The 27,765-nt window shown below is 37.6% G+C and overlaps 2 protein-coding genes across 5 annotated transcripts in view; one reads left to right on the top strand and one right to left on the bottom strand.

Moving 5' to 3' along the window:
- The first annotated feature begins 452 nt into the window (after window positions 1-452).
- On the top strand, window positions 453-13,497 carry LOC139104673 (alpha-tubulin N-acetyltransferase). Of its 2 annotated transcripts, none has more exons than XM_070660296.1 (9): window positions 453-611; window positions 691-1,230; window positions 3,993-4,142; window positions 4,667-4,838; window positions 7,273-7,414; window positions 8,488-8,587; window positions 8,691-8,778; window positions 9,335-9,381; window positions 11,489-13,497. In XM_070660296.1, the coding sequence occupies exons 2-9, from the start codon at window positions 1,127-1,129 to the stop codon at window positions 11,784-11,786; spliced, it is 1,101 nt and encodes a 366-aa protein (XP_070516397.1). In that variant the 5' UTR covers window positions 453-611; window positions 691-1,126; the 3' UTR covers window positions 11,787-13,497. The 2 variants fall into 2 exon arrangements, with proteins under 2 accessions (XP_070516397.1, XP_070516396.1); XM_070660295.1 differs by having other exon boundaries at window positions 11,477-13,497.
- A 215-nt stretch (window positions 13,498-13,712) lies between these two features.
- Window positions 13,713-27,765, bottom strand: part of LOC139104664 (ankyrin repeat domain-containing protein 50-like) — a 53,236-nt gene continuing 39,183 nt past the window's right edge. The window contains exons 3-17 of one of the 3 annotated variants that reach the window (XM_070660272.1): window positions 22,027-23,466; window positions 21,027-21,798; window positions 20,387-20,560; window positions 19,917-20,087; window positions 19,443-19,754; window positions 18,991-19,312; window positions 18,628-18,874; window positions 18,321-18,504; window positions 17,991-18,207; window positions 17,666-17,857; window positions 17,100-17,341; window positions 16,328-16,863; window positions 15,844-15,972; window positions 15,426-15,603; window positions 13,713-15,054 (exon numbers count right to left, since the gene is read on the bottom strand). In XM_070660272.1, coding sequence (XP_070516373.1) covers window positions 15,432-15,603; window positions 15,844-15,972; window positions 16,328-16,863; window positions 17,100-17,341; window positions 17,666-17,857; window positions 17,991-18,207; window positions 18,321-18,504; window positions 18,628-18,874; window positions 18,991-19,312; window positions 19,443-19,754; window positions 19,917-20,087; window positions 20,387-20,560; window positions 21,027-21,798; window positions 22,027-23,000 — 4,644 coding nt within the window. In that variant the 5' untranslated portion in view covers window positions 23,001-23,466 and the 3' untranslated portion in view covers window positions 13,713-15,054; window positions 15,426-15,431. Of the gene's footprint in view, window positions 15,055-15,425; window positions 15,604-15,843; window positions 15,973-16,327; window positions 16,864-17,090; window positions 17,342-17,665; window positions 17,858-17,990; window positions 18,208-18,320; window positions 18,505-18,627; window positions 18,875-18,990; window positions 19,313-19,442; window positions 19,755-19,916; window positions 20,088-20,386; window positions 20,561-21,026; window positions 21,799-22,026; window positions 23,467-27,765 lie in introns of all 3 variants that reach the window. The other 2 variants (XM_070660270.1, XM_070660273.1) reach the window with 2 other exon arrangements.

Genomic DNA, 27,765 nt, shown 5'->3' with positions numbered 1-27,765 from the left:
AATGTTAAAACTTATAGCGACCGACTGAGGAGTTTATCGAGTTAACGCTAGATTTAAATTTAAATATCGCTTTTTATGAATTATAAAATACGAATGGCACGTTCTTTAACAAATTTTAAAAGGCAAGGGTCTCTTCGGATAATGAAAAATTATATTAGCTGACTGAAGAATAAAATAACAAGGGATTCTCTTGCTATTTTTTTTTTCTTTGAAACAATTTTTTATATTACTCGAATAAACATAAAAAAATATATAAAATGCGCGAAATTTCGATTGTTTACGTCACGATGGTCGAGTGTCGATAGCTCGAGATTCGGGTGTTTCGGAGGCGCCGTTCGATATTCGAACGTATACGTATGCGTGCGAGCATTGGATCTCCTGCTGGTCCCTCTCCCGCGAAGGAGGGACGCGAGGTCGCATCCTCGTGCACGGTACGCGACTACGCGCGAACAGCGGCGACGGCTATCAGTCGGCCGTGAGGCGTCGAGTGAATGTGAGGTGAGTACAGCGACTCCGCGCAATCGAGAGAGGCGATCGATTAAACGGAGAGCTGCGCTCTCCTTCGACCTCCGCGAGAACGTTCTGTCCGCGAGTGTTTCCCCGCGCACGATGTAAGTCTTGTAAGCGGCGAGAGACGATCGATTTTTTCTCTCCCTCGAAACCCTGACGAACGCCGCCGTGTGTTTTCAGGAACTGACAAGTTGCGTGTGGAACACGTAAGGATTGGGAAACGATCGCGGACGTGGGGCACCCACGTGATAGCAGCTGCCGCGCGAAGGTGTCAATTCGAGATTCTGCGTCAGGAGCTCTCACCGTGCGAACGCGAATAGAAGAGGAGAGGATATAAAAGACGGAGTGGAGGAGAGAACAAGAGAGAGACCGATCGATGTTTACATGACAGTCAACGGCGCGACGTGAATTTGCAGCGACAGGGTGCGCGAGTAACGACCATATTCTAGGCGAGCCCCGCCGTCATCCCTCGATAAACGCGGGGCTGTACGGTGGTGTTCTCACGGTGTCCATCCCCCGGGAAAGAGACGCGAGAGATAAAAAGGGAGAGAACGAGGAAGCGCCCGGGCCGCGACAACTTTGACAGGAGAGCCTCCCCTCTCGTCATTTTGCCGAGATGGAGTTCAAGTTCAACGTGAATAAGCTCTTGCCAAGGAAGATCAACAAGGTCACGCATAACCTAATGCCGGAAGACTTCAAAGGCGACCGGCGTGAATTGAAGTGAGTACGCCCAAGCGTGGGATCCTGAAATAGCACCGTCGAATCTATTAATCGCGCAATGTCCGTTTGCACAACGAAACTCACGGCTCGTTCCGTAATTTCGCGAGCAATCCTGGCAGCTTTTTGCATTCGGTAACATTTATCGCCAGTCTATGAAATTAAATCTTGTCACTTTTAAATCATATTATCTCTTGACTGATATCGCATGGATTTTTTGTGTTTGCAGAAAAAAAAATTACTCGATCAAACAATTTCTTACAATTGTTTCTGTCTATATGTCTATTATAAAAGTTCTTTTATAATGGGATTCTAATTTGGGTCTTTAATTTTGCGCTTTCTCGTTAACAAGATTTGAATCACGAGATTACGCAAGCAATCTCTGATAAAGTTCAGATAAGATTCCACATTTCAACATTTGTTCAATTCATTCATTACGTAGCTCTATTCACGCTACTGTGTGACTTTCACTCCTGTAACAAATTATCTCAGAGTACGTCGGAATATACAGTGCGTACTCCGAATCACCTGTCGTTATCATTAACGCAATTATCTCTTCAAATAAAAAGCGCGGGGGATGGCGAAAGTTAGCAAGATAGTTTTTTGTTATGAAAGAAACTTGACGCGAAGTAAATGAGTATTTTCGAACAGTAAAGTCGGCCAGGCGATCTTCTGTGTATATTGTACATTGAGCAGATTCTCAGTTCAAGGAACTCGGTTCACTTGCAACAACCTCCATCGAATTCTTGGGCAGTGACTCGCAACGCTCGCGGAAGTCTATGACGAAATAGCAGAGAAGTGGTGGTTTCTCATCGTGAGAGATTTGTCTCTTATTATCCAGTTATTATACGGAAAACTCAGTCTCCGGCTGTCTGCTCTTCTTGACAGTTGAGGCAATAATTACACTCGTTTGCGTGCTACGAAGTTGATTGTTATTTAGATATATAGTAAGAGACTTGCCTCTTTCCGATCTTCTAAAATATCTCCTATTATTTTTATTACAGATTAGAAAGCATATTACTTTGCACGGATGATTTATTATGTTGTTAGATGATGTAATACTTAAGCTATCTTGTTAGTTGCAATTTAAAACCTTGTTAAAATATTACTGACCGTTTGATAAATATTTTGTAAGCTCTACTTTCAACGTGCGCACTAAATTGCTTTTATTAAACGTGATTAATAGCTTCTGTTCATCAATATTTAATACGTATACGAAGTTTTTTTCGGTCAATAATTTCAAATATAGAAGTAGATAAAATTATTAGAGCATGAAGTCGAAGTATAATCTTTTTATGTATTTCTTTAAGATGCTAGGGCGATCAAAATGTATATTTTCTCGTGGATTATCTTGCTCCTTTTTTTAAATAAAATAATTAAAAATATGTGTCAGTGCTTAAATTTAAATTAGATATTTAAATTAAAATATTTCTATTTGTTTTATTACACAACAATAAAATAGTTGCAGAACAAGTCCTTTTTTTAGCAGTTAAACATCTTTTAAGTAAATAATCCGTTAAAATTAGGCAAGCGTATAATGCAAGATACTTCCGCGTAATTTCGTGTCTCCAAGAGCTGGAGATTTCGCAATGCAGCTTTCCGTATTCGGTGATTACTCACGTCATCATCAGACAATCTATCACACTTCGCGCCTGTAGCATAATGTCCATAAGAGAAGAGATATAGTGCCGATAGAATAAATTAACTTGATCTACACTACAAAAGCGGTTTGGCAAGTATCCAAAACGTGAATCAGGTCACCGTATGTAACCAAATAATATATTACATAAAGAATATTACTTCCTAGAGTGTCGCAAATAATACATCCGTATTATTTTCTAACGTGTAATTTTGTGTTAATTAAAATCGAATATTGAGTATCAAACCACACGTTGTTTCACGTATCTTACTGTTAGCTATTACATTCATACGCAATATTTCTTTATATTTTATAAATCCACATTAATTTATTTAATAAATTTATATTATTACTTTAAAATTTTTAATATTTATATTAATATTTATTTGAATAAATTATGATCGAAAAAAATAAAAAAAGAAAAGAAAAAAATGAAATTTTTAAGTGTTCTCCAGCTAATGTAAAAAGAATTTATATATCAACAAAAGTTTATCGATGCTTTCTTTTAATAATAGATGCACTTTCTACTTTTTTCTGTACTTATGCTACTTTCTGCTAATTTTAAAAAACGTTCTGTCCTAAATTCTTGACGGCATCGGATCGAAATTAATTTACCATTCGGAATTAATTAGCATAGATCTACGAGAAGGATGCTCGTATCATAAAGTGTGAAAAGGAAGCAAAAAAAGTAGAACGTATCTGTTTCATGCTATTTCAACGATATTGCTATCTATGTAGTTGCAGTATTGAGAAACGATGATGTTCGATCGAGACGTGATTTTGTTATTTATTTTAAAAGATATCAGTGGTAATTATTAATATATATATATAAAATTATAAAAGTAAAATTCTCAATATCCATCCAATTTTCACTTTATCTTTTTTGTGATTATGTATAGAATTTTCAGATATAAATTTATAATCTTTAACATAATTATAAAAGTATTAATTAACCATATTTTAAGAATGGAATCGTGAAAGATAAAACATTTCGCGTATAATTTATATAGAACATTCTGTGTGTATGTTATACTTGTTAATATTATATAGAGTCGTGTTAATTTTATTTAATTTGGAAAAATATAAAAAATAATATAGAGATCTAAATAAATATCTTTTTTTTTAGCGAATGTCAGAGATTATTGAGCAGAATATTGGATGACATGGGCGAGGCATCAGCGAGGGCTCAAGGACTTAACAAACCTATCACTAGCGCTCTTAAACTCCGCGACACAGACCACACGGTTTACTTACTTGTAGATCATGAGACGAACAAGTAAGCTTAGTTTAATTTTTTTACTTGAAATATAATAGATATCTAAAAATAGATAACACATAACATGAGCATTTTTAAACTGTTAAAGCATCCCTTGTCAACGAACACTTTGATCAAATTTGTCGATTCTTCTTCAACGAGAATATTAAAAAAAGATAAATGCATTTTCAGCGTTAATTTGATTGTAACATTCCGATCAAGTTCTAAATTAAAGTTGTCTGCATTGAAATATATATAAAAGTCAATTTGCAGCTAACAGTAGAATATAGATCTGCGATATTCCACAATTTTCTGTGCCGAAATTAAATATTAAAAAATTCTACGTCTTTCAGTCATCTATAATTAAAGTACTATTGTTTCCTCTGTTAGGAAGGATCGAATGATATAAGATACGCGTCAGACCATACACAGATATTACGCATCACTTGGAGATTATTGCGACTACGTAACATAGTGTCCTCTAAAGTCGTCTCGCAAGAAACCATGATTCACTCGTATAAAATCGCATGTGCTTGATTTTACAGCGGACTCGGTAGCGTGGTGGGATTACTAAAAACGGGATCGAAGAATCTGTTTCTATTCGACGAAACGGGAGATCATTACCAGCTACAAGCAAGATGCATCCTGGATTTCTACATACACGAATCGCGACAGCGTATGGGTCTGGGCAATATTCTCTATCAACACATGTTATCTGTAAGTTCAGCGTACTTTAAGTTAACTGTACAACCTATTATCTTCCGTCACTAAGAAACCCCTACGTTTTAATTTAAATCGACATGCAGTTAAGAACACAAATATAATTAATAAGCTTTGAACGGTAAGAATCGTAATTAGCAAAATTATAATTAATGAAAACAAATTACAAACGGTGAAGTACATTACAATTTTTAATTTTCTTCTTGAGATTTGTGATATCTCTTGAGAAAAATAGCGCACTTCTGATTACGTGTCTGAATAACATTTCACGCAAACGAGTTAATGAATAATTAAACATAGGTGGAGTAATCTGGTATTTTATTACCGTGACTTTTTATCTTAACATGGTTATGCTGTGATAAATTGTTTTACTGCGTAGATTGTAACGAAATATTGGCATTTTTAGATGCTTGCCAGGAGGTAACCGATTTAATTGATGTAGCATTCTCTCTCGATAATTGTATGTTAATGCGACCGCGAGAAACAGGCCGTTCTCACGTGAAGAGAGAGTTTCCGTTGCATGATGCCCGAACTTCCCCGCTCGAAGACAAATCTTCAATGCGCCGGTACCAGATATAATTACTTCCTGCATGGGAGCAGAAGGCGTCGCGCGCGATCACAATTTAGATCGCTAAGGCTGCCTGCGAAACGCGTTGCAATCCCACCCAGTTACGTAGCCACAAAGAATTTTTATACATATAACAGATCAACTGTTTATTTTATTGTAACGTAGTCTAGCACACAAAAAATGTTTCTTATAAACTGTTAAATTATCAATCTCCATAGTGCACAAAAATTGAAGTTAATTATTTTTATGAAAATTTCAACGAGAAATAATTTTTATGGAAGTGAAGTATAGCATATATACGCGCGAAAAGAAAAGAAACCTGAGAATTCTGTAAACCGTTTTTCGTTCCGCTCGAAGACTCTAAACCCTGAAATCGGTGTCACGAGAGGACAAGTGCAGAGAACTGTAACGAAAGAAAGAAGACGATCATTCTTTATTTTTCTGTTCTATTCGACGAAATCTTGCCGAGAATAATAGATTTCTTTGTGCTAATAGATCGTGATTTGTAATTTGATTTTTTACTTCTATTGTTATGTAAAGAGAATTTATTGTCAAAACTTTAAAAAAATAATTTAATTATTTTTTCTATATTATTTTTACAGTTTTTAAATTATCACAAAAATTTTTGAAACAGTTTTAGATATTTCGCAAGCGTGTAAAAAAATCAACGATGTATTAAAAGTTTTTTTTTGCCTGTAAGCTAAGATAATTAGCTACTAAAACATTGAGATGAAATGTGCACAGTCACAATAGAAGTTATCGTCATACTTAAACGTTTTTTTGAAAAACATTTGCCTTATTACAAGATTTCACTAACAATAAATATATAACGTGCATCGATTACAGCCGAACGGAGTTAAACCTGAAACTCGACTAAACTCACGTTGCGTTATATCTGTACGTACTTATATCCCTTCACTCGCACCTCACACTATGAGTCATTCGAAAGCACGACGTCATAATTATTTGTGTATCCGACGTTATATGTCATCGACGTTGTAAGATGCTTATGGTAGATAACGATTCCTGATGATAGTGGAAATCGATTCTAGTTTCTCTGCTAAAGTATATGTTGTGACGAGACTCCTCACGCGATTATATAGCGTAGTCTTAAGGACGTATTAAAGGCGATAGTATAATTTTATCGGCCAAGTAGAAAAAATTGTCTAACCAGACACGCAGCGGTACTTCAGCATTGATGCTGATACTATCTGAAACTACGTGAAATGCTCACTTTAAATGGCCTAAGACTTTCCTATCTCTCACGCGGTCGCAATTTTACAACGCTGTTTCGTGGTCGCTTGACTTTCTCGCGAGTCGCGGTCGGAATCCGAGATATCGCGCGTAAAACGTGACCGATCTTAAACTAGGCGCGTGACAAAAGGTCATTATATCGCGCACAATGCCATACGGAGGGTAGTCCGGTGTTACGCTCGAAGGTAACTCGCTAGGTGACTGAACTCGTTCGGTCCGTTTTGTTTTGGTACGGTTCACCGCTTTGTACAAGCGACCAGCGTTTTCTTCTAATCATGCTTCTTTTATAATCATAAAATAACTAATATTGGAAACTTTGTTTCGCATCAAAGGCGATTACTTGCACGTCCGGTGTGGCAGCTTGACCTATGAAACTTAATCGTATTTACCGCATTCTTCCGTAGTCGCATATATACGCCTGTATTCTATCGACTAGATAAAAGCTTTAGTATTAAAAAGTTTAGGTAACTAAAATCACGATTATGCCAATAATGTTAAGCGAAGTGCGTACAATATACATATAATCAAATTGTTATAAATATATTAGTTTTATCATTTTAGCTTTATATATTTTTATGTTTGTTCTAATCCAAATGTTTTTAATCGTAGGAGGAGAACATTAGGCCTGTGAAATTGGCAATTGATCGACCATCGGAAAAATTCTTGGCTTTTCTACGCAAATATTATGGACTTTCGAAGATTATTCCACAGAACAATAAATTTGTCGTTTTCGAGGGATTCTTTGATGATGGTATGCAATTCTTGTCTTTATATTTATTTTTATTGATTTATATGAGACGAAGTTTTTGGAAAAGTATAGTTTGTTAATTTAGCAATCTAAGAATTCTTCGTTAAATCTATAATAATAGGATAAGATTAAAGACTCCGTCATTTCTGTTTCATTCAACAAGAATTATAGGAAACAGAAAAATGTATTATTCCGAAACAAAATCAATATTAAAATTAGACGTGAAACAAGAAGTATGGAACACTATGTTTCTTCTAACAAAAGAAATGCCAAGGCAATTGTTTTCGGTGAAAGATAATTATTAAAGATAAGTTTTATCAAGATCTTGTCGAACGTTCTTTTCACGCGATTTTATTATCTGATGATAGGATAAAGGCCATATGCGATTAATTTGTAATTTTAACATTATCCTAGTATATTAATTATAATTAAAAGAAAAATGTAAAGAAAAGACGTGACTAATTTTTTTTTTTTACTTTACTCTACTTTAAACTTTTTTACTTTTTGCGTAACTTATACTTTCTTTGAAATGGTCAATTCGATTCTTTTCGTCTAATGTGATTGGAGCTCTCGTGGCTGCTTTCTCGTTGAATTTCAAGGTGTCTATACAGATGCAAGGTCAGACATTGTCGATCTGGTTCTGAAGGTCGTATCGCTCTACGAGGTGAGTTACTCGTATCGAGTTTCTCGCGCCCTAAATCGGCATTGTACGTTCAGGGAGGGTCAAAATTGCGGCCAATGCCGTGCTAAGGACGATTCATACCTCGATTATACTTACGATCGATCAAGCTTCGTTCCTAGACACCGAGACGTTGAGTCACATTTATGCTAATTACCTACAATCCGTGGTAATTTAGTTAAAATATTCTCTAAAAAATCAATACCTTAGCGGTTTAAACGCTAAAATAAAGAATAAAACATTGAACGTAGAAGAGAATGCGATTATACATATAAGAATAAATTTTAATACTTTGCATATTATTTACTTGGTTCTATAATATATTTGAATGAGTTTTATTTAATATCGTCTAGTAATTAAATCTATTTTTTATCTGATATTATTTTCACGTTTGCAGAGAGTCGAGATGTAAGGACCAACAGATATAGTCTACCTCCTAGAGCGAGCTTGGACGATAATACGATGGGTAACAACGATAATGGAAGAAACAGTGTTAGGTAGGTGGGAGCAAGTCGAACATCGTGTGACCACGAAACGACAGATGCGAGTTATTAAAGCTGTTTGCAGTCGTACAGAAGAAAATGATATATCGCTTTTCAGTCTCAACGGGATACCTTACGTGGCGCCCGTTTCGCGTAGTGCATTCGGTAGATATGCCGCGGCGCGACCGCCTTGCTCCATGGCAAATGTGAGTACAACAACGTAGACAAATAGCTAGAAACATTTTCTACCTGCCGTGTTCTTCTTTATGAATTCCAACGCGCGTATTGTAATAGTTATCGCATAAATCTGTTTATGTTAAAGTGTATGTAAAATGTGTTATAAAAGAGAGAAAAGGGAAAAAGAAAGAGTGTATAGATTATGTATCGTATATGCAAACATCGCTAAAATAATTGCTAAAATTAAATTTTGATATTTACAAAAGTTGAAAGTTTAATCTGTAAATGTAGGATATAATAGTAAAATTATTTTTTAGTTCTATAGAGAAGCAATTAAAAATTATTGGTTGTTGCTAAAAGCGTATGTGCCACGGTTCTACATATGAGCAGTATTTGTTTAATTGCTATCAAACGTAAGAAAACATGAATATGCTGAATAAAATTTTCTTCGTTCGAATCTAATGATGCGTACTTTTAGTAACTAATCTTATAATTCCGATTTATCTCTCTTTGGCTTTTAATTTTTCTTAACTTATCGTAACATGTTATGCACAACTAATCATATAAATCAACGCTTTATTTTAGATAATCCATAACACAGCAATGCTTGGTCAATCGGCCGAGCATACTGGGTGAGTATAAATACACACAATGGTCGTTGAGGTGATCCAGTCTGACAATGAGTCTGCAAACTTTGCTTGCTTTAGAGTTTTTTTTTAAATATTTAATTAAAGATTTTTGTGCGTATTAATAGTATTGCACAAAAGATATTGTTATGTGCAATAATATTTTTTTGATTGTGATATCTTGGAAAGCTATTCTCTCATGGTTATGCAATTAAAATTACATTTTCTTCATGACATGCTTTTAGCCGCAAGATGTTAGCAAAAATGTGATACTCGACAGATATAATATAATTTTAAATAGTGAAACTGTGAGAGAAAATTTGTGAAAGTGTTGCCTGCATTTGTATTATTTTTACATTGTTGCACCATAAACACATTTTTTTTATTGTAATAATTACCACTGAAGCTTTAATTAATTAATTTTACTAAGATTGCTCAATACATTAAAAACATTTTGACTAATAATATTAAGCTTTTAAATAATTTATTTGAGTGTTAACATATTTTTTTAACAGTTGTCAATTTAACTTTGTTCTCTATTTTATTCTACACTATCGAAAAATCCATTGATAAATTAATAGATTAATTAGTCTTATAAGAACATGACGATAATATTATAGTTTAGATTTCTATATAAATAGTAGCTGTTACGCTGAACATACATATAAATGCTATCTCTTGTCAGAATATATTAATTAAATATTTTCAAGTTTAAACCTTAATTTTATATCCAATTAAAAAAAATTTTTAATAAATTATAATGTTAATAAATTTATGTGTTGAAAAAGTAAAATGTAAATAGTATGAAATCAAACATATAAATTTCATTCAAATGGAAAAATAAAAGAGATAGTAAAGTGTAGAACATTCAAGAGATCTTTTTTTTTTCTTGACATGCTTAGAAGCCAATATTTATTTACACGAATGCACGCACGCACATTCCAGCTTAATTTATATAATTTATGAGTGTGGAACCTTGTACATTTTATTTATTTTATGCGCTCTATAGAAATTCTTGTTTCAAGTTTGTAATTATATATTAGTGTTTATATTCACAGGTTAATAAAAAATTGTCAAATGCACAATTTGTGAATGTGTGTGCACAGATACGATTACTTTCCCTTTTAATCACAGCGAAACCGAACAGGAATCTAGATGTTTCAATTTTAGTTACGTGTGATGAAAGATCGATATTTTTTTTTAATTATATTCTACTTCTTATTTTTAAATCTAAAGTACTAAGATGCAATATTAAATATACAAGCATTCCGAAAAATAATCTTGCCGATTATTACACTAGTTGAATAATTTGTAAAATTTGATTTATTTAAATAAAACTATTCGGTCGTTGTGCAATTAAATTTTTTTTTTTATCGAAGCGGTCTTGTATAATTACTTGTTTAACTAGTTCTTACATAGTATTACATTTTAACGCTATAATTTCTATTCACATAAGAAATTATGCGATTTTCTAACGTTGTAGAGTTTAGGAGCATGAGCGAGGCATGCCTACTGTGATTTACGTATACAACTATATGAAATGGAATATTGTATATATTATTGTGTGTAGAAATTGCTATTTTGAAATTGCGCTGCTCATAAGACTTCGATAGAGGTTACTGCCAATTCTAATACTCGTGTTAATTTGTTTTAATTACGCGCTACTGTATTCAACTTATATGTATGTTAAAAATGTGAAACTTGAATACGCTTACAGAGTTAAAAGAACATATTCAATTGCAAGAGATTGCAGCAATTTTGAAATTAAGAGAAAGGAAAATGCGGTTTCACGCAAGTCCGTCACGGTCTATAATTTTTTTTCTTCTTGATCTATTAAAAGTCTCCTTCATAAGTAATTAAAAAAAAAATTGTTTGCTTTTTCTCTAATGTATTTATAAAAATTTTACTTTAAATTTAGTTTTCTTATAATTGGTTTTACTTACGTGAATCCAGAATTTGAAGAACAAAGTAAAATCCGGGCGCAAAGACTCGCAGTAGATCTGCACTAACTGACGAGATAGAAACATATGAACTACGGTTGCATATTATTGCCAATCATATATCGTTTGCTTGCGACACTCGTCGCAACTTGACGGGCAAGTTGGTTTTTCAGCAACAGCACCAGCGACAACGGTAACACTTCACCACCTCCCCCGTTGAAGTTGGAGCGGCCTCGTTCTCTAAGTCTATACTCTGAGGAAGAGCAAAAGCAACGTAGTCTCGAGATGAATACGGTCCCAACACCAGTCGAGCCGGATAATCAGTCCAAGCCTTTCGTTCCTGTTCTGCTGGAGGTTGAGAAAACAGAGAAAAACGTGAAGCCATCGCCATCGTGTGGCCAGGAAGTGACCACTGGCACCAATCAACACGGCCACTTGGATCTCAAGTTTTATCATTCACCTTTGTGGTGAAACGGTCCTACTGATACGTAGTAACATCATTTGTTTTTTTTTTTCTTTTCTGAGGTTAGAACGAAACAAATCAACTTGAGTTAACGCTAAATTTGATTTTTCTTTCCTACATCTACAATGTGTGTATGTAGATAAAATTATAAATTCGAGAGAGAAAAATTATATAATCGCCAACTCACAATTGAAACAATTGCGACTTGTAGATAACTTTAATTTTATAATTCTTGTATTTTATATTTATATTTCTGACGTAGTAAGAGTTAATTTTTTGCGTTATAAAAATGTAGCGACGTATTATAAATGTGGAATCAGACGTTGAAGTAAGCGACGTTGCTGTTTGCATGAAAAAAACGTGTTATTTAATTTTTCACTTTGTCGTTTTATCATTTTGATACGAAAAACTATATCATTTTGCAAAAAAAGTATTAAAAAAAAAAGTTTAAGTAATATTATTAAAAAGAAAAAAAAGATTTTACATCTCATGATTTGTGTTCGAATATTTACATAATTTTTATAAAATAATTAATAGCCCATTTATTAAAATTTGTTATACGAAGCGGATGAATTAAAAAATATATTTGTTTAAAAACTACATTAATAAATACGTATCTACGTGTTACGAAAAGCTCAGTATCAAAATGATAAACACCGGTTAAATTGTACTCTACATCAAGTAAGCTGGCGAGCTTGCGCCAAATATTTAATTATTAAACCGCGCGTGTCGTTCACGTGTAAAATTAGTTATTAATATGTCTTCATAAACGAAGATTAGTAGATATTATAAAATTTATAGATACAAGAATGTGTACGCGTAAATGCAGCATCGAGGAATTTACTATGAGTTGTTTTGGAGCATAAGTTCTCTGTTACAGTTCTATTTCTTACGAAACTTAGCATCCGCATTTTTCACGTGTTAAATTTTTCGGCAGTTTTGGTATATAATTTTCTGCATTCTATAATAATTTTCTAATCTGAATATCATTCTATTTGTCTCTAGTAATTAATAAAAAACGCAAAGCTTCTCTTGCAGTATTTTGCTTCGACGATTGATATTTATCAAAATAATAGACGCACGTAGTGCGTAGGAAAAAAGCCGCTTGTACTTACGTGAATTCGTGTAGACACATTAGAAACGCATGACGAATTAGTTTAGACATCACATATTCAAACGTATAAGTAGGTTTGTAAGAGGGCCATGCTATCTTGGCAAACGTTTACATTATTAATTGAAGACTGTTCATGTGAAATTGTACCAATATCATTGCAGTTTGTCATGTTTAGATGTATAGACATCAAGATTACATTAACATTTCAGGATGTATAACTCAAGTAGCGGGATATTCTGCAAAGATTATAAGGACTACAGTTAAAGAAATGGATCGATATCAATGGTCAATAAATTATTCGTTCCGGACTACCATTGTCAGCGCTGAACGTTAACGTAACTCACGAGTCGTTATACTGCACGTAATATGATCAACTCTTTGGCTAACATGTAAAGTTATAGGCATGAGCTCGGAAAAATGGTTGAACATTCACACCTGTCGTTTCAACTACGAGAATTTTATATAATCCGTTTACAGAGAACTATATAAAATATGCTTGTAATAAATAAAAAAAAATTAAGGCTTGCAGGCATGTAAAATGAGGATACGTACAATCCGTTTTGTTAATTAAGAAGGACATAAACGAATAAAGTTGAAAAAATATATTTATTCCGAAGTTATTTCGTTATATCACGAAAACCATTTGAAAACCTTACCTTTTTATATCGTCTTCTGAAATTTTCCATTTACTTACTTTTCCCACGATGCAGATTGGTTCTTTTGGTTTAATATAATTTACTAGGTATTCCAGACCAAATAAAGGATCCATTGAGATTAGATAGGTCTTTTAGAGGCATTATAATATACATATAAATGTCGATTCCTGGTGCCGAGAAAGACTATTATTCTTCTCTCTAATTTTCATTTATTTATTTTTCTTCGCACCTATTACAGTATAATAAATATGTTGCATGAGACATTACGAGGGAGGTATTTACACACGTTCCTCATTTTCAGGCCATAACTTTACGTATTTGTAATGAGTCCGTAATATCGTTTTTTCTTTTCCTTTTAACGTTGTCTCTTAATATAATTTATACATATCTTTACAATATTTTTCTCAGTATAGAGTTATCCATTAAAAGATCACATATGCATTCTGTTTGCATCCAGTCTTTTGAAGAAATTTTCATCGTTAACACTTTTTGTCTAATCTGGCATTAACATCACGACTAAAGTTCTTCTCTTTCTCTCTTCGAGATTTTAATAATAAGTTTTTAAGTATGTATACAGAATACCTCAAAAGCTAATTTATCTTCTCGATAACAAACTTTATCGACTTTTTTTTATTTCAAACTATTGAAATCCGAAGTAGATCTTTTTTTTTTTTTAATTATTATAATTCGGATATTAAATAGTGTTTGTGATATTCTGTATAAGCGTTATATACAAACATACACATATACACATTAAATACGAACGCATATGTATATGTGTATGAGCGTATTATATTAGTGAGATCAGTACATATAATTTTATTAACATTATATTTATACAAAGTCATGTTTCGTAAGTTTACATATCTAATAGCGAATTAGGTCGGACGCATTAGTGCATACTCAATGCGCATTGATGTATATTAACCCTTTGTCGTACGATGTAATGACGTTGAGATTGCATAAGTAGTTAAAACCATTGTATACATAATAGTAGTACAGAAATAGCGAACAGGTCTGAACGAATGCTAATAATCATCTACAGTTAAAAGTTCTATAACTTTCCGCCCGATTAGATTAACTCGCGTTGGTGAAACCGGACCTTAGTCATTTAATTCCTTACTAGTTTTCAGTGTATGGTAATCCTCATTTTAATTATATTTGTATTCTACTTTATATTAAAATTAGATTAGCGTACAACAGCTTTAATGTGCCCAAATGCGCATTAATTCGTTCAACCAAACTCGCTATATGTCTACATATACTTTCCCTATGCAAATTAATATTTGGTTTTGTGTGCTATCCGCGATCTCCGTTTTTCACATCGTGAAATCAGATTATATATATTTATTCTTTTTTCCTCTTCCTTTTTATTTGAGGTAATTTGATTTTGCTCAAATAAACGGAGAAAAATTTATTTATTGACTTTCGCTTTTTGTTTGCAATAGATCGCCACCCACGGTGTTGACTCGAAGTTCTTCGGCGAGAAAATCCACAAGATATAGCCTATAAAACCAAACGCTTTTCGTTAAATTTTGTATAATTAATATTATTATATCTATTTAGTATAGTATAGACTCTTTCATTATTATTGCATTATTGTATAAAATTAGACAGTTAATTAATCAGTAACATGTTTTATTTATCTGAAAAAAATAAAAAATATATTTTTTAAAGATCTTAAAATATTTTATAACGTTAGTAAATCAACAAGCTAAGTTTAAGTACAAATAATATTTTATAAAATACTATTTAGAGATAAATTTAAAGTTGATACCGAGTCACTTGCTATTGCTTATAAATTTATAAATAATTAGTACAAAACAAGTGTTATTCAAAAAAAGAAAAGTTTTAATAATTATGAATAAATAATATACCTGGCCCTACAAGGGTGTTTCCTTGCGGGCTTCTGCCTTCCATTGGAATCCATTTACGCGCGTCGTAATAGGCTTATTTCTATTTGTAGCATTCTCAATTCCATTTCTAACGCCCGCTACTAATCTCATGGCTGGGTTGGATACCAAGCCATTACGCTTTGGTTTCATATTACTTGCACTGAAATAAAATATAATGATATTTTACATGAAACGTGGTCATATGAATAACATTTTATATTGCTTTGTTTTATCGAAGAGTTGAACGTGAAAAATTATATGTATGTAAAAAAAAAAATATGTACCGAAATTTAAAAAAAAACAGAAAAATATCTCGTTATTGTTAATACATGTCTTTTATACATTTTAAGTAAACGATGTTAATAACCAATTAATACATAGCATGATAAGTATGTCTAACATTGTCGTATGTCCTCCTTGAATATATATTCTATCTTTTTTCACTCGGGAGGGTTGAAAAAGGAAGGAGAGCCTATCGCTTATGAAGCGGTGTGTCTTCCTTACACGACCATTGTGATTTCTGCAAAGTCTAAAGAATTGCATTGAAAAAAATTAAAATGATAAGTATGCTTTATAAAATTTCGATTGAAAAGATGAAATTAGGTGGATATGATATTTAATAATGGATAATATACACGTATGTAAAACATAAAATAAATGTGCATAATAATATCCGACGATCGTTGAATTTTGTGAATATGAGCTTGTAAATAATTTACGGTCTCTAAAAATGTAATCAGCTGTCTTATGTCTTGTCAATGTCGAACAAGATTGTTCTATGATGAGAAAATGTTAATTGTGTGCTGTGATAAACATAATTATCGTGTTAGTACAGTGCTTAGAATTTGTGTATGTAGTTTATTCATTAATTATTAGTTGCTTACCTTCCAGGTGTGTGATCCGAAATGTGCTTGACGCTTCTACCAACGCCAGCGCCGCTATTTCCCAAAATTATTCTCATGTGAGTGTCTCGCGTAAAATGCGTATCGGCTGAATTTCGTTTTTCCTCATGTCCGTTTTCTTTATCTTTTCCAATGCTTAAGCCTAGCATTTCATTCGTTAATTCAAACGGTTTGCCAACGTTATTCCTATCGATTATTTCAGTTTTGATGTTGATAGGCTCATAGATGACTGGAGTATGATTGTATCCTATCTGCGCTTTGTATGGCATATTTGGATTTGCTCCTAGTAACGAAACACCTAGCTGACTCTGTATCACACTAGCTGCAGTTTGAGCACTCGGTGGACTCGTGTTTGTAGGCGAGTAAGGAATAAGGCTGTCACTTAACGGAGAGTGCGGAGGTGAAGCGTATATCGGGCTCTGGGGCTCGCTTTTTAATGGCGATAATAATTTGCTGAGTGGTCGACTTTTTGCTCCCCTTGAGCATTGTTGTAATTGTTGTGTAAAAGACAATGGTGCCTAAAAACACAAAAATTAAATAATTTATAAGTATTACTATAAAAAAAAATACCCCCATGCGCAATTAAAATTTTTTCTGAGATTAATGTCTTATTATACAGAAATGTTTGGTACATTGTTCGATTTGAAATTCAAGTAAAGAAAAGAAAGGGTCAAAAAAACGTGTTTTTGGGGTAATTCTTTGCTTTAAATTTATTAATTAGACGAACGTCATGAAAGTACTGTACCTTAATTACCTGACAGTTAACCATTGAATTTTGGTTAAACTTTCCTTGATCACTTTTAGTGCTGCCGGTTAGGTTACTGCTCGATTTGCTATTGCTTGAATTGTTGCCTAGAGAAACGCAGCTACGTCGTTTAGTTGAGTCTGGCGATTCCGCTGGGCTATATTGTGTTGACAGAGGATTCAGAATGGCCGATGAAGGTTTAGTCTCAGCCGTCGAATTGGATGTAACAGAAGTAGCACTACTGCTACCACCTAAAAATTATATAACATTATGGTGTTAATTTTTTATGTATTGAAATTTTTAATAATTAATGCTGCGTTCGAAAACGTCACTTGAGTGCGCCAGATATTATTTTATCCTTGTTTTTTACCAAATGTTAAACAAAAATAAAATGATACACTCGGGCATTCGAGTGACGTTCTCGAATAAAGCCTAACACAGTTGTAAGAGTAAAAAAAAATTAATTTTTAAAGTTATTTTGCAAAAGGAGGGTAATAAAATAAATATTTATAAGCTATTTTTTAAACGTTCCTAATTTGACAGCAAATTAAAAGAAAACAAAAATTTCAATTTACCTCCATTGATACCGGGCCGCAAACTACGTTGATTCGCAGAATGCTCCTCTAATAGCCTGACAACTGTATCGTGACCACTTTTAGCGGCTACTTTAATAGCATTACGTCCACAATGATCAGAGTGATTGGGATCGGCTCCATGATTCAAAAGCGCTCGGACACAATGTTCATGTCCTTCCTGAGCGGCTATACCTGCAAATCACATTATCCTACTAATTAACATACTTTACTTTTATAAAAATTATAATTAATATTTTTTAATTAATAAAAAATATTTATAACGTATATTTTATAACTATAAGAATTATTTATTTAATGTATGTACCTAAAGCCGTTGCTCCTTGATTACAAGTGTGATCAGGAGTGGCACCATGTTCCAAAAGCAGCCTGACGATCGCTGCATGACCCTGCCAAGCGGCCGAATGAAGCGGCGTTCTATTTTCATTATCGTGCGCATTCACACTGGCTCCACCTTCGGTCAGCAGTAACGCTACCATTTCTACATGTCCTTGCCAGGCGCTTACGTGCAAAGATGTTCTACCCTGTAAATATTAATGCAGTTATCAATTAACAAATGTATCTCATGCAGGGCGAGTGTGTTATTTTAGACATTAAAATACTAAATAATTATTGAACATAATTAATAATCACTTACTTCTGAATCTCTACTTTCTATGTCCGCGCTCGCGTGTTCCAGCAAAAACCTCGTCATAGCTAATCTATTTTCTAATGCAAGTATATAAAGAGTACTCCTTCCGTCAGCATCTTTTGCGTTAACATCAGCATTATGAGATAACAAAATCTTCACAGTATCGTAATGTCCTTCAAGAGCCGCGAGCCTATAAAAGACAATTTATTTAAAAAATATTATAATAAATTAAAATAAACAATTAATTTTAATGTAAAAAAATAATTCAAAATTTTATTAGCTTAATAATAATCATCGATTATCGACACCATACCTTAAAGCGGTTTTGCCGTCGTGGGCATGCTGATCTATAGGAGCACTGTGTTGTTTTAGTAATCTCTCTACTAACGACGTATGCCCCTCTTGCGCCGCGAGCATAATAGCGCTCTTTCCATCATTGTCTGTCTCGTCAATCTTCGCGCCTGCCTCCAGTAACGCCTCGCAAACGTCGATATGACCTTCAAACGCCGAGTAATGTAGTGGAGTCCAACCAGAATTGTCTCGATGTTGCTCGTCTAGACCTTAGCATGGACATTATATGTCTTTACACATTTATAACAGAGAGAAAGAGACAACGAAAGAATGAACGATCAAGCACAATGTGGTTATGCCAATTAAACTAATTTTACAATTCTACCTCTGGCGAGCAATTGCTTCACGACATCTGTGCCGCCTTGGGCAGCGGCTACGCTAAGAACAGTCCTGCCTTCGTTGTCTATAGTGTCGACACAGCAACCCCAGTACAACAAGAGCTTGACGACAGACCCGTGTCCCATACTCGCCGCCGCCCACAAAGGCGTTCTCCCGGTGACGTCGCAATGATCCATATCCGCATCAAATTCCAGAAGCAAATCGCAAACGTCGCGATGACCCTCAAACGCTGCGACTAATAATGGAGTCATACCGTCTTTATCCTCGTGATCCACGGTGGCACCTCGTTCTAAAAGTATCGTGACTACCTGCAATAAACAATTAACGTAACGTTGATCAAAATTATCAATTAATTTAAGAATTTTTGATAAGAGACGGTAATGCATTATTAATGTATAGTAAAATAAAATTTAATTAACAAATATTTATGCGTCGAACCTTTGCGTATCCGTGATTAGCGGGAACGCAAAGCGCGGCGACGCTGAGCGCAGTTCTACCGTCACTGTCCGCGTGATCGATTTCAGCACCGTAGTCCAAAAGATGTTCCACGATTTCGCTGTGACCCATATATGCCGCGGCGATTAAAGCAGTTCTACCTTCGTCGTCCGTTCTGTTAACGTCCGCACCATGCTTTAAAAGCGCCTTAACGATATCTTCGTGACCGCCCCATGCGGCAGCTCTTAACGCAGTTCGTTGATCCCAATCTGCGCAATCTACCATAGCGCCGTGCTTCAGAAGTTGCTCGACCACCTGAAACAGAACTCATGAGAAACACCTGTTTCATTTACAACTCGCGAGATCTGCAATTTAATGGTCTTACTCAATGAGACTATCTCTTGCACATTATATATAACGTGGAGTTAATGAGACTTGCATATGTTCTTAGAAATTTGCCACTTAATCTAATTATACCTGAGTATGTCCTCCCCAGGCAGCGGCCCTGAGGGCGGTCCAGCCGTCACAGTCTGCGTGATCCGCCCTCGCACCGGCAGCTAGAAGAACACGCACCACGTCCGCGTAACCGTGCCTGGCGGCCAAGTTTAATGGCGTTTGTCCATTCCGGTCGACCGCTTCCAATTTTGCCTACGTAAATTCAAAAGTTCATCAAGCTGTTTCAATATTATTATCACATGAAAAAAATGTAAAGAAATTACAAGTTTAATATCAAGACACGAAAAAGTTGTAAATAATAAGAAAAAATTAATGTATCTAAAAATATATGCATTAAATTAAAATTAGAATAACAAATTTTTTGTTTTATCTCAAAAATATTTCTTAAAAAAACAGTATTACTTGTAGAATAACTTAATATATTTATCTAACAAGAAAAGTTCTCTTAATTAAATTAAAATATTATTAGTATAAGAACGTTGTTTGCGTACCTGAGGACATGCCGCAAGCGCCAATTCTAGCAGAGATGCATTGCCATCAGCGGCTAAAGTGTGTAACACTGTTCGTCCATAAGAGTCTGTTTGATTGATATCTCCACTTTCACCGAGAAGCTCTGTTAATGGTTCGCTCGGAGACTCGTCAATGGGGCTCACATCTTGCGAAACCTTTACACAGGAAATGCAAATTAAACTTTCCTTCGTTACAATTTTCGGCAATAAAATTTTTAACACAAATGTTCTTTAGGATGTAACATCGTGAAATATATTACGAGTTATATCACATCGATAACGCGGCTTAATGAGATGACGATTCACGGGCTGCATTGTTCTCTTATCGTAAAAAAAAAAAGACGTTGACCCTAAAACGCTAGATTAGATATTAGTATATTTTATCACAGTCAGTTTCCTGAAACCGCTTTGTTTCTAGCAAAACTACAGATTAGATATTACTATTAAATTTATTACAATTTCCTGTAAGAAATAAATTCATATGCATTTCAGTCTTGTTTGTCTAAAGTAAAACATTAAACGTATGCACTGAATACCTCAAACTTTTTTTTTTTTTATTATTATTAACCATCGCGTGCTCTCCGCAATCACGAGATCTTCCTTTTGGTAAAAAGAATCTTACCTGACTAGAAGAAATAGCATCTTTGCTAGCGTCGTCGTCGGTCGTTTTCTCGGAGGGCTTGGCTCCAGCGTCGATCAGCAATCTCAGTAGCTTGACATCCTGCCTTGGCCAAAGAATACACTCGGAGCTATCCAGATAACAGCCTTCGATGGGCGCGTTACTACTGATCATCCAGAGCACTTGAAGAGTGTGGACGTCTAACGTAGTGTTAACAGGAACACTCGTTATCGAACGTTGCAGGTGTTGAGCCAGCACGCAGATCTCGTCGGGATTGAGCTCGGGACCGCGTAGAGTGTAGTGGGCCGCCAGCATGGCGTGACCCTCGGTAGCCGAACAGAGGTATTTCTGGGTGCAGTGCTTCACATCCAGGAGCCACTCGGCAAAGCTGTGGTGAAAGAGCATCAATGCGCCGGCACGCGAGACCGATATCACCCGGCGCAGCAAATGGAGGCGACGATTAAAGTCCTCCACGGTGATGCCGGCGCAGGCCGTCTTTACGGTCTCGTACAGAATCTCCTGAGTGATGGGCAATTTAGCGGCGAGTATGACGTTGAGTAGAGGCTGCACCTTGCTGAATTGCTTCCTGCTGAAGAGTCGCTGGCAGAGCCAGAGGTATAGGCCGTTCAGCGTTCCCGGTATCTCCCGCACCTCGCGCAGAACAATAAAGTTCTCCGCCACACCGTCAAGAACTTTCTCCAGGTACAGAAAGCAGCCGTTGCTCTTTATGTGCAGCTGGTTTAGCATCTCGGCGGTGTCACGCGAGATGTGCTGCCTGTGAAAGTAGTTTATACAACTATTATTAACGGAAATGTAATATTATTTGCGAGCGTGAAACGTGATTGAATAAAACATAAAACTTAAAGCGTCTCCATTAGTAATAAACGAACGTGAATTTTTTTCTCTGCCATTTAAGTATCAAAGTTTAAAATATATATATTTATTAAAATGTATTTATTTTTTTTTTAATAATAAATTAATAAAAAATTGATTCTGTCGTTACCTGAGCGCATCTTCCTGATCCAGCCGCGCGAGAATATACTGCTGAACGTCCCTGACCACCTGGGACTTTCTCAGATCGTCTAGCGAGATCTTGCGAAAGCCAGTGAACATACGCGAGATGGTCTTGCTTTGCCGCCGAGCGGTGCAGACTAACAAGAGCCACTGCGGGAACAGATGATGATGATTAGCCAACAATTCAGCTATTGTACGACTGACGTTGTCGTTGTCTCGCCTAGAGTCTTTGGTGCCAGTCTGCGGCGGATTCAACGTCTGGCCCTCGTCGATGGAGTCCACCAGTAGAAAGAGACAGTTCTTCGGCGGCTCGACCTCCAGCAGCGGGAACAGCAGGGCTTTCTTCAGAGCATCGTCCGGGTCTCGGTCTAGAACATCGGGCTGCAGCGCGGCCTGTATCTCTGGATCGGTCCGTAGCTTTTCGGCGTAGGCCTCTGCGATGGCCTCCCTGGACGTGAGAGAGGGCGCGGTCGCGACGATCGTCGTCGCCGTTGTCGGCGACGTCGTTGTCGCGGATATCGCCGCCGTCGTCGTCGTCGTCGTTGTCGTAATTACCGTCGTTGTCGCTGTGAGCGTCGTTGTAGCGGCTGCAGCCACAGTCGGCGGCGAGACGGCCGCGGACGCTCGATGATGATGATGATGAACTCCGTCCGAGCTCGCCTGAAGTAACTGGGCGACCAGAGAACGCACGAATTGCGCAGGTGACAGCGAAGCCTCGCTCCTAGCCTGGCAAAAGTGTCGGGCCAGCAGGCGACGATTCAGGGACCGCTGATGCCGCGCGGAGGCGCCATTCGACGGCCACGCGAGCTCGGCGCAAAGAGCGGTCTTCCCGCTTCCTGGACCACCCACGATCAGAGCACCGCACGTCTTCGATTGCGGCCGCTGCTCCAAGCAATGCGACAGCTTCGTGAAGGCCCATTCTCGGCAGAAGAAACGCTTCTTCTCGATCACCGGCGCCGCCATTTCGGACGTCCCGGCACCTCCTTTTCTAGGTTAGTTACGTTTCCCTCCCTTCGATCCTCACAGGCGATCTCGCGTGATCAAGCTTATCGGGGTTCCCTAGCGTAAATCGATTGGCGTAAGTAGATCTTTGGCATGGGTTTCACTATATCGGTTTCAATCCGTGTACGTTTCAGGTCGACCGGACGTATCCGATCAGATATCTGAGCGGATAAGCTGTTCTCTCTCCTCTGTCCCCGTTTCTCTCTCCGAAGGACCGCGACTAAATGCAGATCTAGTGTAAATGGCGAGGTGGGCGGCGGCCTCAGATCGGCTTAAGTGCAGCGACAAGATTGACCCGGCTGTGTTGCTCTGTCAATGGAACATCGGCAGGAGCCCCAGGGGGCTCTGAGGCTTCCTCTGACTCCATTCAGCCCGTCTCATCGCCTTGTAACCGCCGAACAATGAGCTTCGCGTCCTTGCATGCTATCTGGAACAAAAGGAAACTCTTTCTGTCCAGCTCGTTGAACGCAGAACGTAAGACTAGCGTAAAATATCATTCTTGCCGCGGGCTCTACTAGGCGCGACGAAATCGCCTCCGAATAGAGCGGAGGAGCTAAATTTGTACGACGATAAAGCACGCGAGGTCGAATTTATCCGGACGCAAATTGCGCAGCTGCAGTAAAACATCGCTTTTACAGCGCGATCGACACGGGCGAGGGTAAACTCGGTGAACTTTCGTACTTAATAAATACGCGGCCTCGCGTTTTACGCGAGCAATTTGGATTTATCGCGCGCGACGTAACCTCCCGGAGAGCTTTAAAAGATCTCCCTCCCCCCTCCCGCCTTCGTCGATCTCTCGTCGCAATTAGCCGGTCCAACTAACCGTCTAATTGATCTCGCTCTACGTTCATCTTTAGAACGGGAGTCTCTTCTGGTAGAAAATCGCTAGACGCGGCCGTCCTACCGAGACTTTAATCGTTTCTTACCATCCCAAGTTCGCGACTCCGCCCGAAGGTGAAACGATATTAACTCAAGACGGTCCTCCGTTTAGCGGGATAGATTAGCGCGCTGTCCATTAACGCGATAATTAATTACACTAGCACGGAAGGGTTCGATGACCTAGGCCGCCGCGTTACGGCGGATGCGTTTTATCGTCGCGTCGACGGAAAACTGGCCGCAAGATACAACGCGATCTTTACGAGGTTTTTTTTATTTTTTTTTTATTTTTATTGACGGAAAAGAGTTCGGCGAAATTTTTTATTTCAAGCGACGTTGAGCAAAATTCTGATAAAACGTCGACGGTCCAGTCGCTCTCGCTGCCACTCATTTGCGTTATCAGATGCGCGTTCTGCAAGAAAGCGCACTCTTCTCTCTCTCTCTCTTTCTTTTTTCTCTCGCTTCAATAAATTATAAGTACGTTCTCGCGGCGTATCGTAAATCGATTCGATTACACGCCCGGTACCGTTAGCGTATAATTGCGTTACGCGCGACGAAATTGCCACACGACCATTCCTGACTGTCGCTATCGCCGATCCTCCCTTTCTCTCTTTGTCCTTCCTCACTCTCTCGTTTGCAATGTGGGAAAAATGTGTTGCGCGAGAAAACGCGAAAACGGTTTTCGCCGAAAGCCACAAATCCGACTGTCACGTCGGCCGATACACGTACATGTACGTGAGCGCGTGGATGTAACGAAAGGATCGCTCGGCACGTCGACCCCACGGGCGCGGGGACGATGGACCACAAATCTAACTCGTGCCCGGAACTGGCGGCGATAAACTTGCCGTTTATCCGCCCCGGCCGAGAGGCAATCGGGCCGGCCCCCGATATTTCCCTTTATTTTCTTAATTGGACAACTGCTTAGTTACGGTCTTCCCGTAGCCGCGGCTCAAATTAAAATTCCGCTAAAGGCAGAATCTACTTGGAATTAATGGTGATAAACGGCCCTCTCTCGTTTTGCTCGACGGAAACTTCGTTCCGAGTCTAAGTTTCGCGAGTTTGACAAAAGAACTTAATTCTTTTTATTTTTTTGTTTAAAAAAAAAAAAAAAAAAAATTGCTCACACAAATATCGCTCGCTATATAATATCTTGTACCCGCTTCGAGGTGATTTCTGTTGGTGCGCCTTGATTTATTTCTCCGACGACGAAACGTAGTCTCGCGAAGTTGATAACTGTGTCGCGAGTCCATTCATTCAATGACGGCGTTCACCACCGCGGCGACTTGTAAGCAGTTGGAAGACTTGAAAACCCGCGGTAAGGTAAATGCACGCTCGCGTACACACACGTGTACGCGAACTGACGTTTCGTAAACGGCTCAGTAAATGCCAGAAGGCTCGACCTATATTCCGACAATGGCCGCCGACCCGTTTATTATTAGATGCGGAGGCACACAACGCCATAAAGATGACACCGTCAACGTGTGCGTGGCGCATCTCATTGTCGCCCCGGTGCAGCCAGAACCACTGTTAACAACCCCCTCGGTTGCCGGCCTCTTTTCCCCTCGTTTCCCTCTATCCAGTGATCATTATGACCGAATGATACGCGAATCGTGGACGAGAAACAAGAACCTGTTTCACACGATCAGAGAGAAAGAAAGAGAGAGAGAGAGAAAGCTTCACCACACTCGGTCAATTAAACTTCTCGAGGCGGAAGCACGTATCGAAATTGAAACCGTTCGTTTTCCACTGGGCGGTGTAACAGAAACAATTAAGAATATTTTTCAACCGTAACACTAGTGGCAAATTACGAAACGCAAGCTGGAAAATATATAAAGAAATTCACACCTTCAATTCTTGCGATCACGATATGGTTCAAACAATCACATGTAGTGACCGTGTCTATTAAAAAAAAAAATTATAAACTTGATTTGCGGCGATAAAACATGGAGAGAAATAGATATATTGATGATCAAGTAAAATGAAGCGTTGCTCATTATTATTATCATTATTTTTTTTAAATAAAAATGCCTATTATATTTTTTCGTTTAATTAAAAAAAAAAAAAAAATTGAAACGGCAACAAAACGATTTTAATAATTTTATTCGATCCCGCCTTCCCGCGTGTGCGCCAGACAGAAGGGGTTGAAAACGTCACGGTTGCACGCGGACGAAGAAGGGGGATTCTCGGGTGCCCGATGTTTCCTTTCTCACGTTATGCTTTTTCCCTATCTTTCTTGCACCTTTAACCGATCGATTTCCGTTCCCTTGTCCCCCACCTGGCGAACTCTCCGAGTGCCGACCTCGGTGAACGCGAAATTTATCCCCGGCAGAGACCACGGAGACTGGATTCAATCAACGAATATGCTCGCTGGGTCCATTTACATGCAAAAAAGAAAGACGCCGTTATCGATAAACGGCAAGCACGATTCATTTTACGGGAAACATAGACGCAAACAGGAGTCCGGAGATGCGACGCTTATTTTATTTTTTTTTTTCCCGTCTCGCGGGATCATGCGGGCAATAAATGGTATATAGAATCGTCCCGCTGAGTTCGTTTTCTCGCAATTTTCCCATGGCAATCGAGATTTCTTTTTCTTCCGTTTAAAGATAAAACATGTCCTCGCAAATTTGTTTTTTATCTCCCCTTGTTAACATTTACATGACACGCAAGTTTAGACTTTTCTTTTTTTTTTTTTTCTTTTGTTCATAGTATGAAAGATGTATGTACATTCCCGATCGATCGTTGTATTTCCCTTTTGGAAAAAGGAATTCGCGGGTGTCTCGGTGAAAGTTACGACGGCTTACGTCGCAAAAATAGTGGTGCAATTTCGGTCGAGCGGCTAGACAGCGAGCGGCTGCGAGACGCGTCCTCTCTCCCCTATCGTTTCTCATCCGCGCGATGGCAGCAGAAACGGAGATAAAGGCGTGCGATTTTCTCAAGGCGAAATGATCTCGTCGTTTGTCTGAATGTACAAGGAGGGTGACCGAAGAAAGCCTAGGCTTCTATTACACAAAAGTTCGTCTAGACTTCGGATCGCGCCGGGCGAAGGAGCAGCAGGCCATGGAATTACGTGGGGGTGGGACGTAATCAAAGAAAGCTCGCGCGCTAAGCTGGATTTGGAGCTAATCCGAAAGAGACCGTGGCCGGAACAACCAGCGGGCTCGGTCAAGCGGTACTCGTTGAATAATTATCTGGCGTACTTAAAAGCTCAGCGTTGAAAAAAGAAAAAAAAAGAAAAAAAAAACTTTGGAGTAATAATTTAAAATAAAATAAAATCTCTGAGCACTCTCCGATTACTCCGGAATCCTTTTCCTAACAAATTGATTCGATTCGGTTCGTCATCTTCCTCGCGGTTTCCAATTAATCTCGAAACACCTCGTCGATTTTAATCCAAAGTTAGTTTTATTTAAATATGTTTAAATGTGTTAATCGTGTTAAAAATTGACTGGAAATCGGAATGCGTCATTTCTTTCGTCGTGCGCGGATTAATTAAAGTGAGAATGATCTTTAATATGGGATAATAAAACTAAAGGCTATTTTATAATTAGTAATTATTCAACTTTCACGCGGAGGCTTTAAAATTCACGAGGGTCGGCATAAACAAACAACGCTCGAGGCGTCTCTCATTCATCCCTCTCTTTTAATTCGGTCACACAGCGTTACTCCGTTGCACTCGTTGCACGCGAATGCATTATGCATCGGGTTGCACGCGTGCTGGCCTGGTACCTACGCAGCCATGCATGCCAGAAGTCTCGTTTAAAGACACAGGAAGAACTTCTTCCTGCGTGAAAAGATAGAGAGAGACAACCCCGCCGTCTACGGTCTTGTGTTTCGAGTCGTAAAATGGGCG

The sequence above is a fragment of the Cardiocondyla obscurior genome, linkage group LG08 (assembly GCF_019399895.1).
Source record: "Cardiocondyla obscurior isolate alpha-2009 linkage group LG08, Cobs3.1, whole genome shotgun sequence".
NCBI lineage: Eukaryota > Metazoa > Arthropoda > Insecta > Hymenoptera > Formicidae > Cardiocondyla > Cardiocondyla obscurior.
The sequence above is the reverse complement of the archived record's forward strand: the minus strand, read 5'-3'. Positions and strand labels throughout refer to the sequence as shown.

Bases quoted from the DNA above. Each gene is read 5' to 3' on its own strand.
- LOC139104673 (XM_070660295.1), top strand. From the start codon at position 1,127: ATGGAGTTCAAGTTCAACGTGAATAAGCTCTTGCCAAGGAAGATCAAC. The intron at 4,839-7,272 runs GTAAGTTCAGCG...TTTTAATCGTAG, and splicing joins TCTATCAACACATGTTATCT to GAGGAGAACATTAGGCCTGT. The intron at 9,382-11,476 runs GTGAGTATAAAT...TTGACGGGCAAG, and splicing joins CAATCGGCCGAGCATACTGG to TTGGTTTTTCAGCAACAGCA.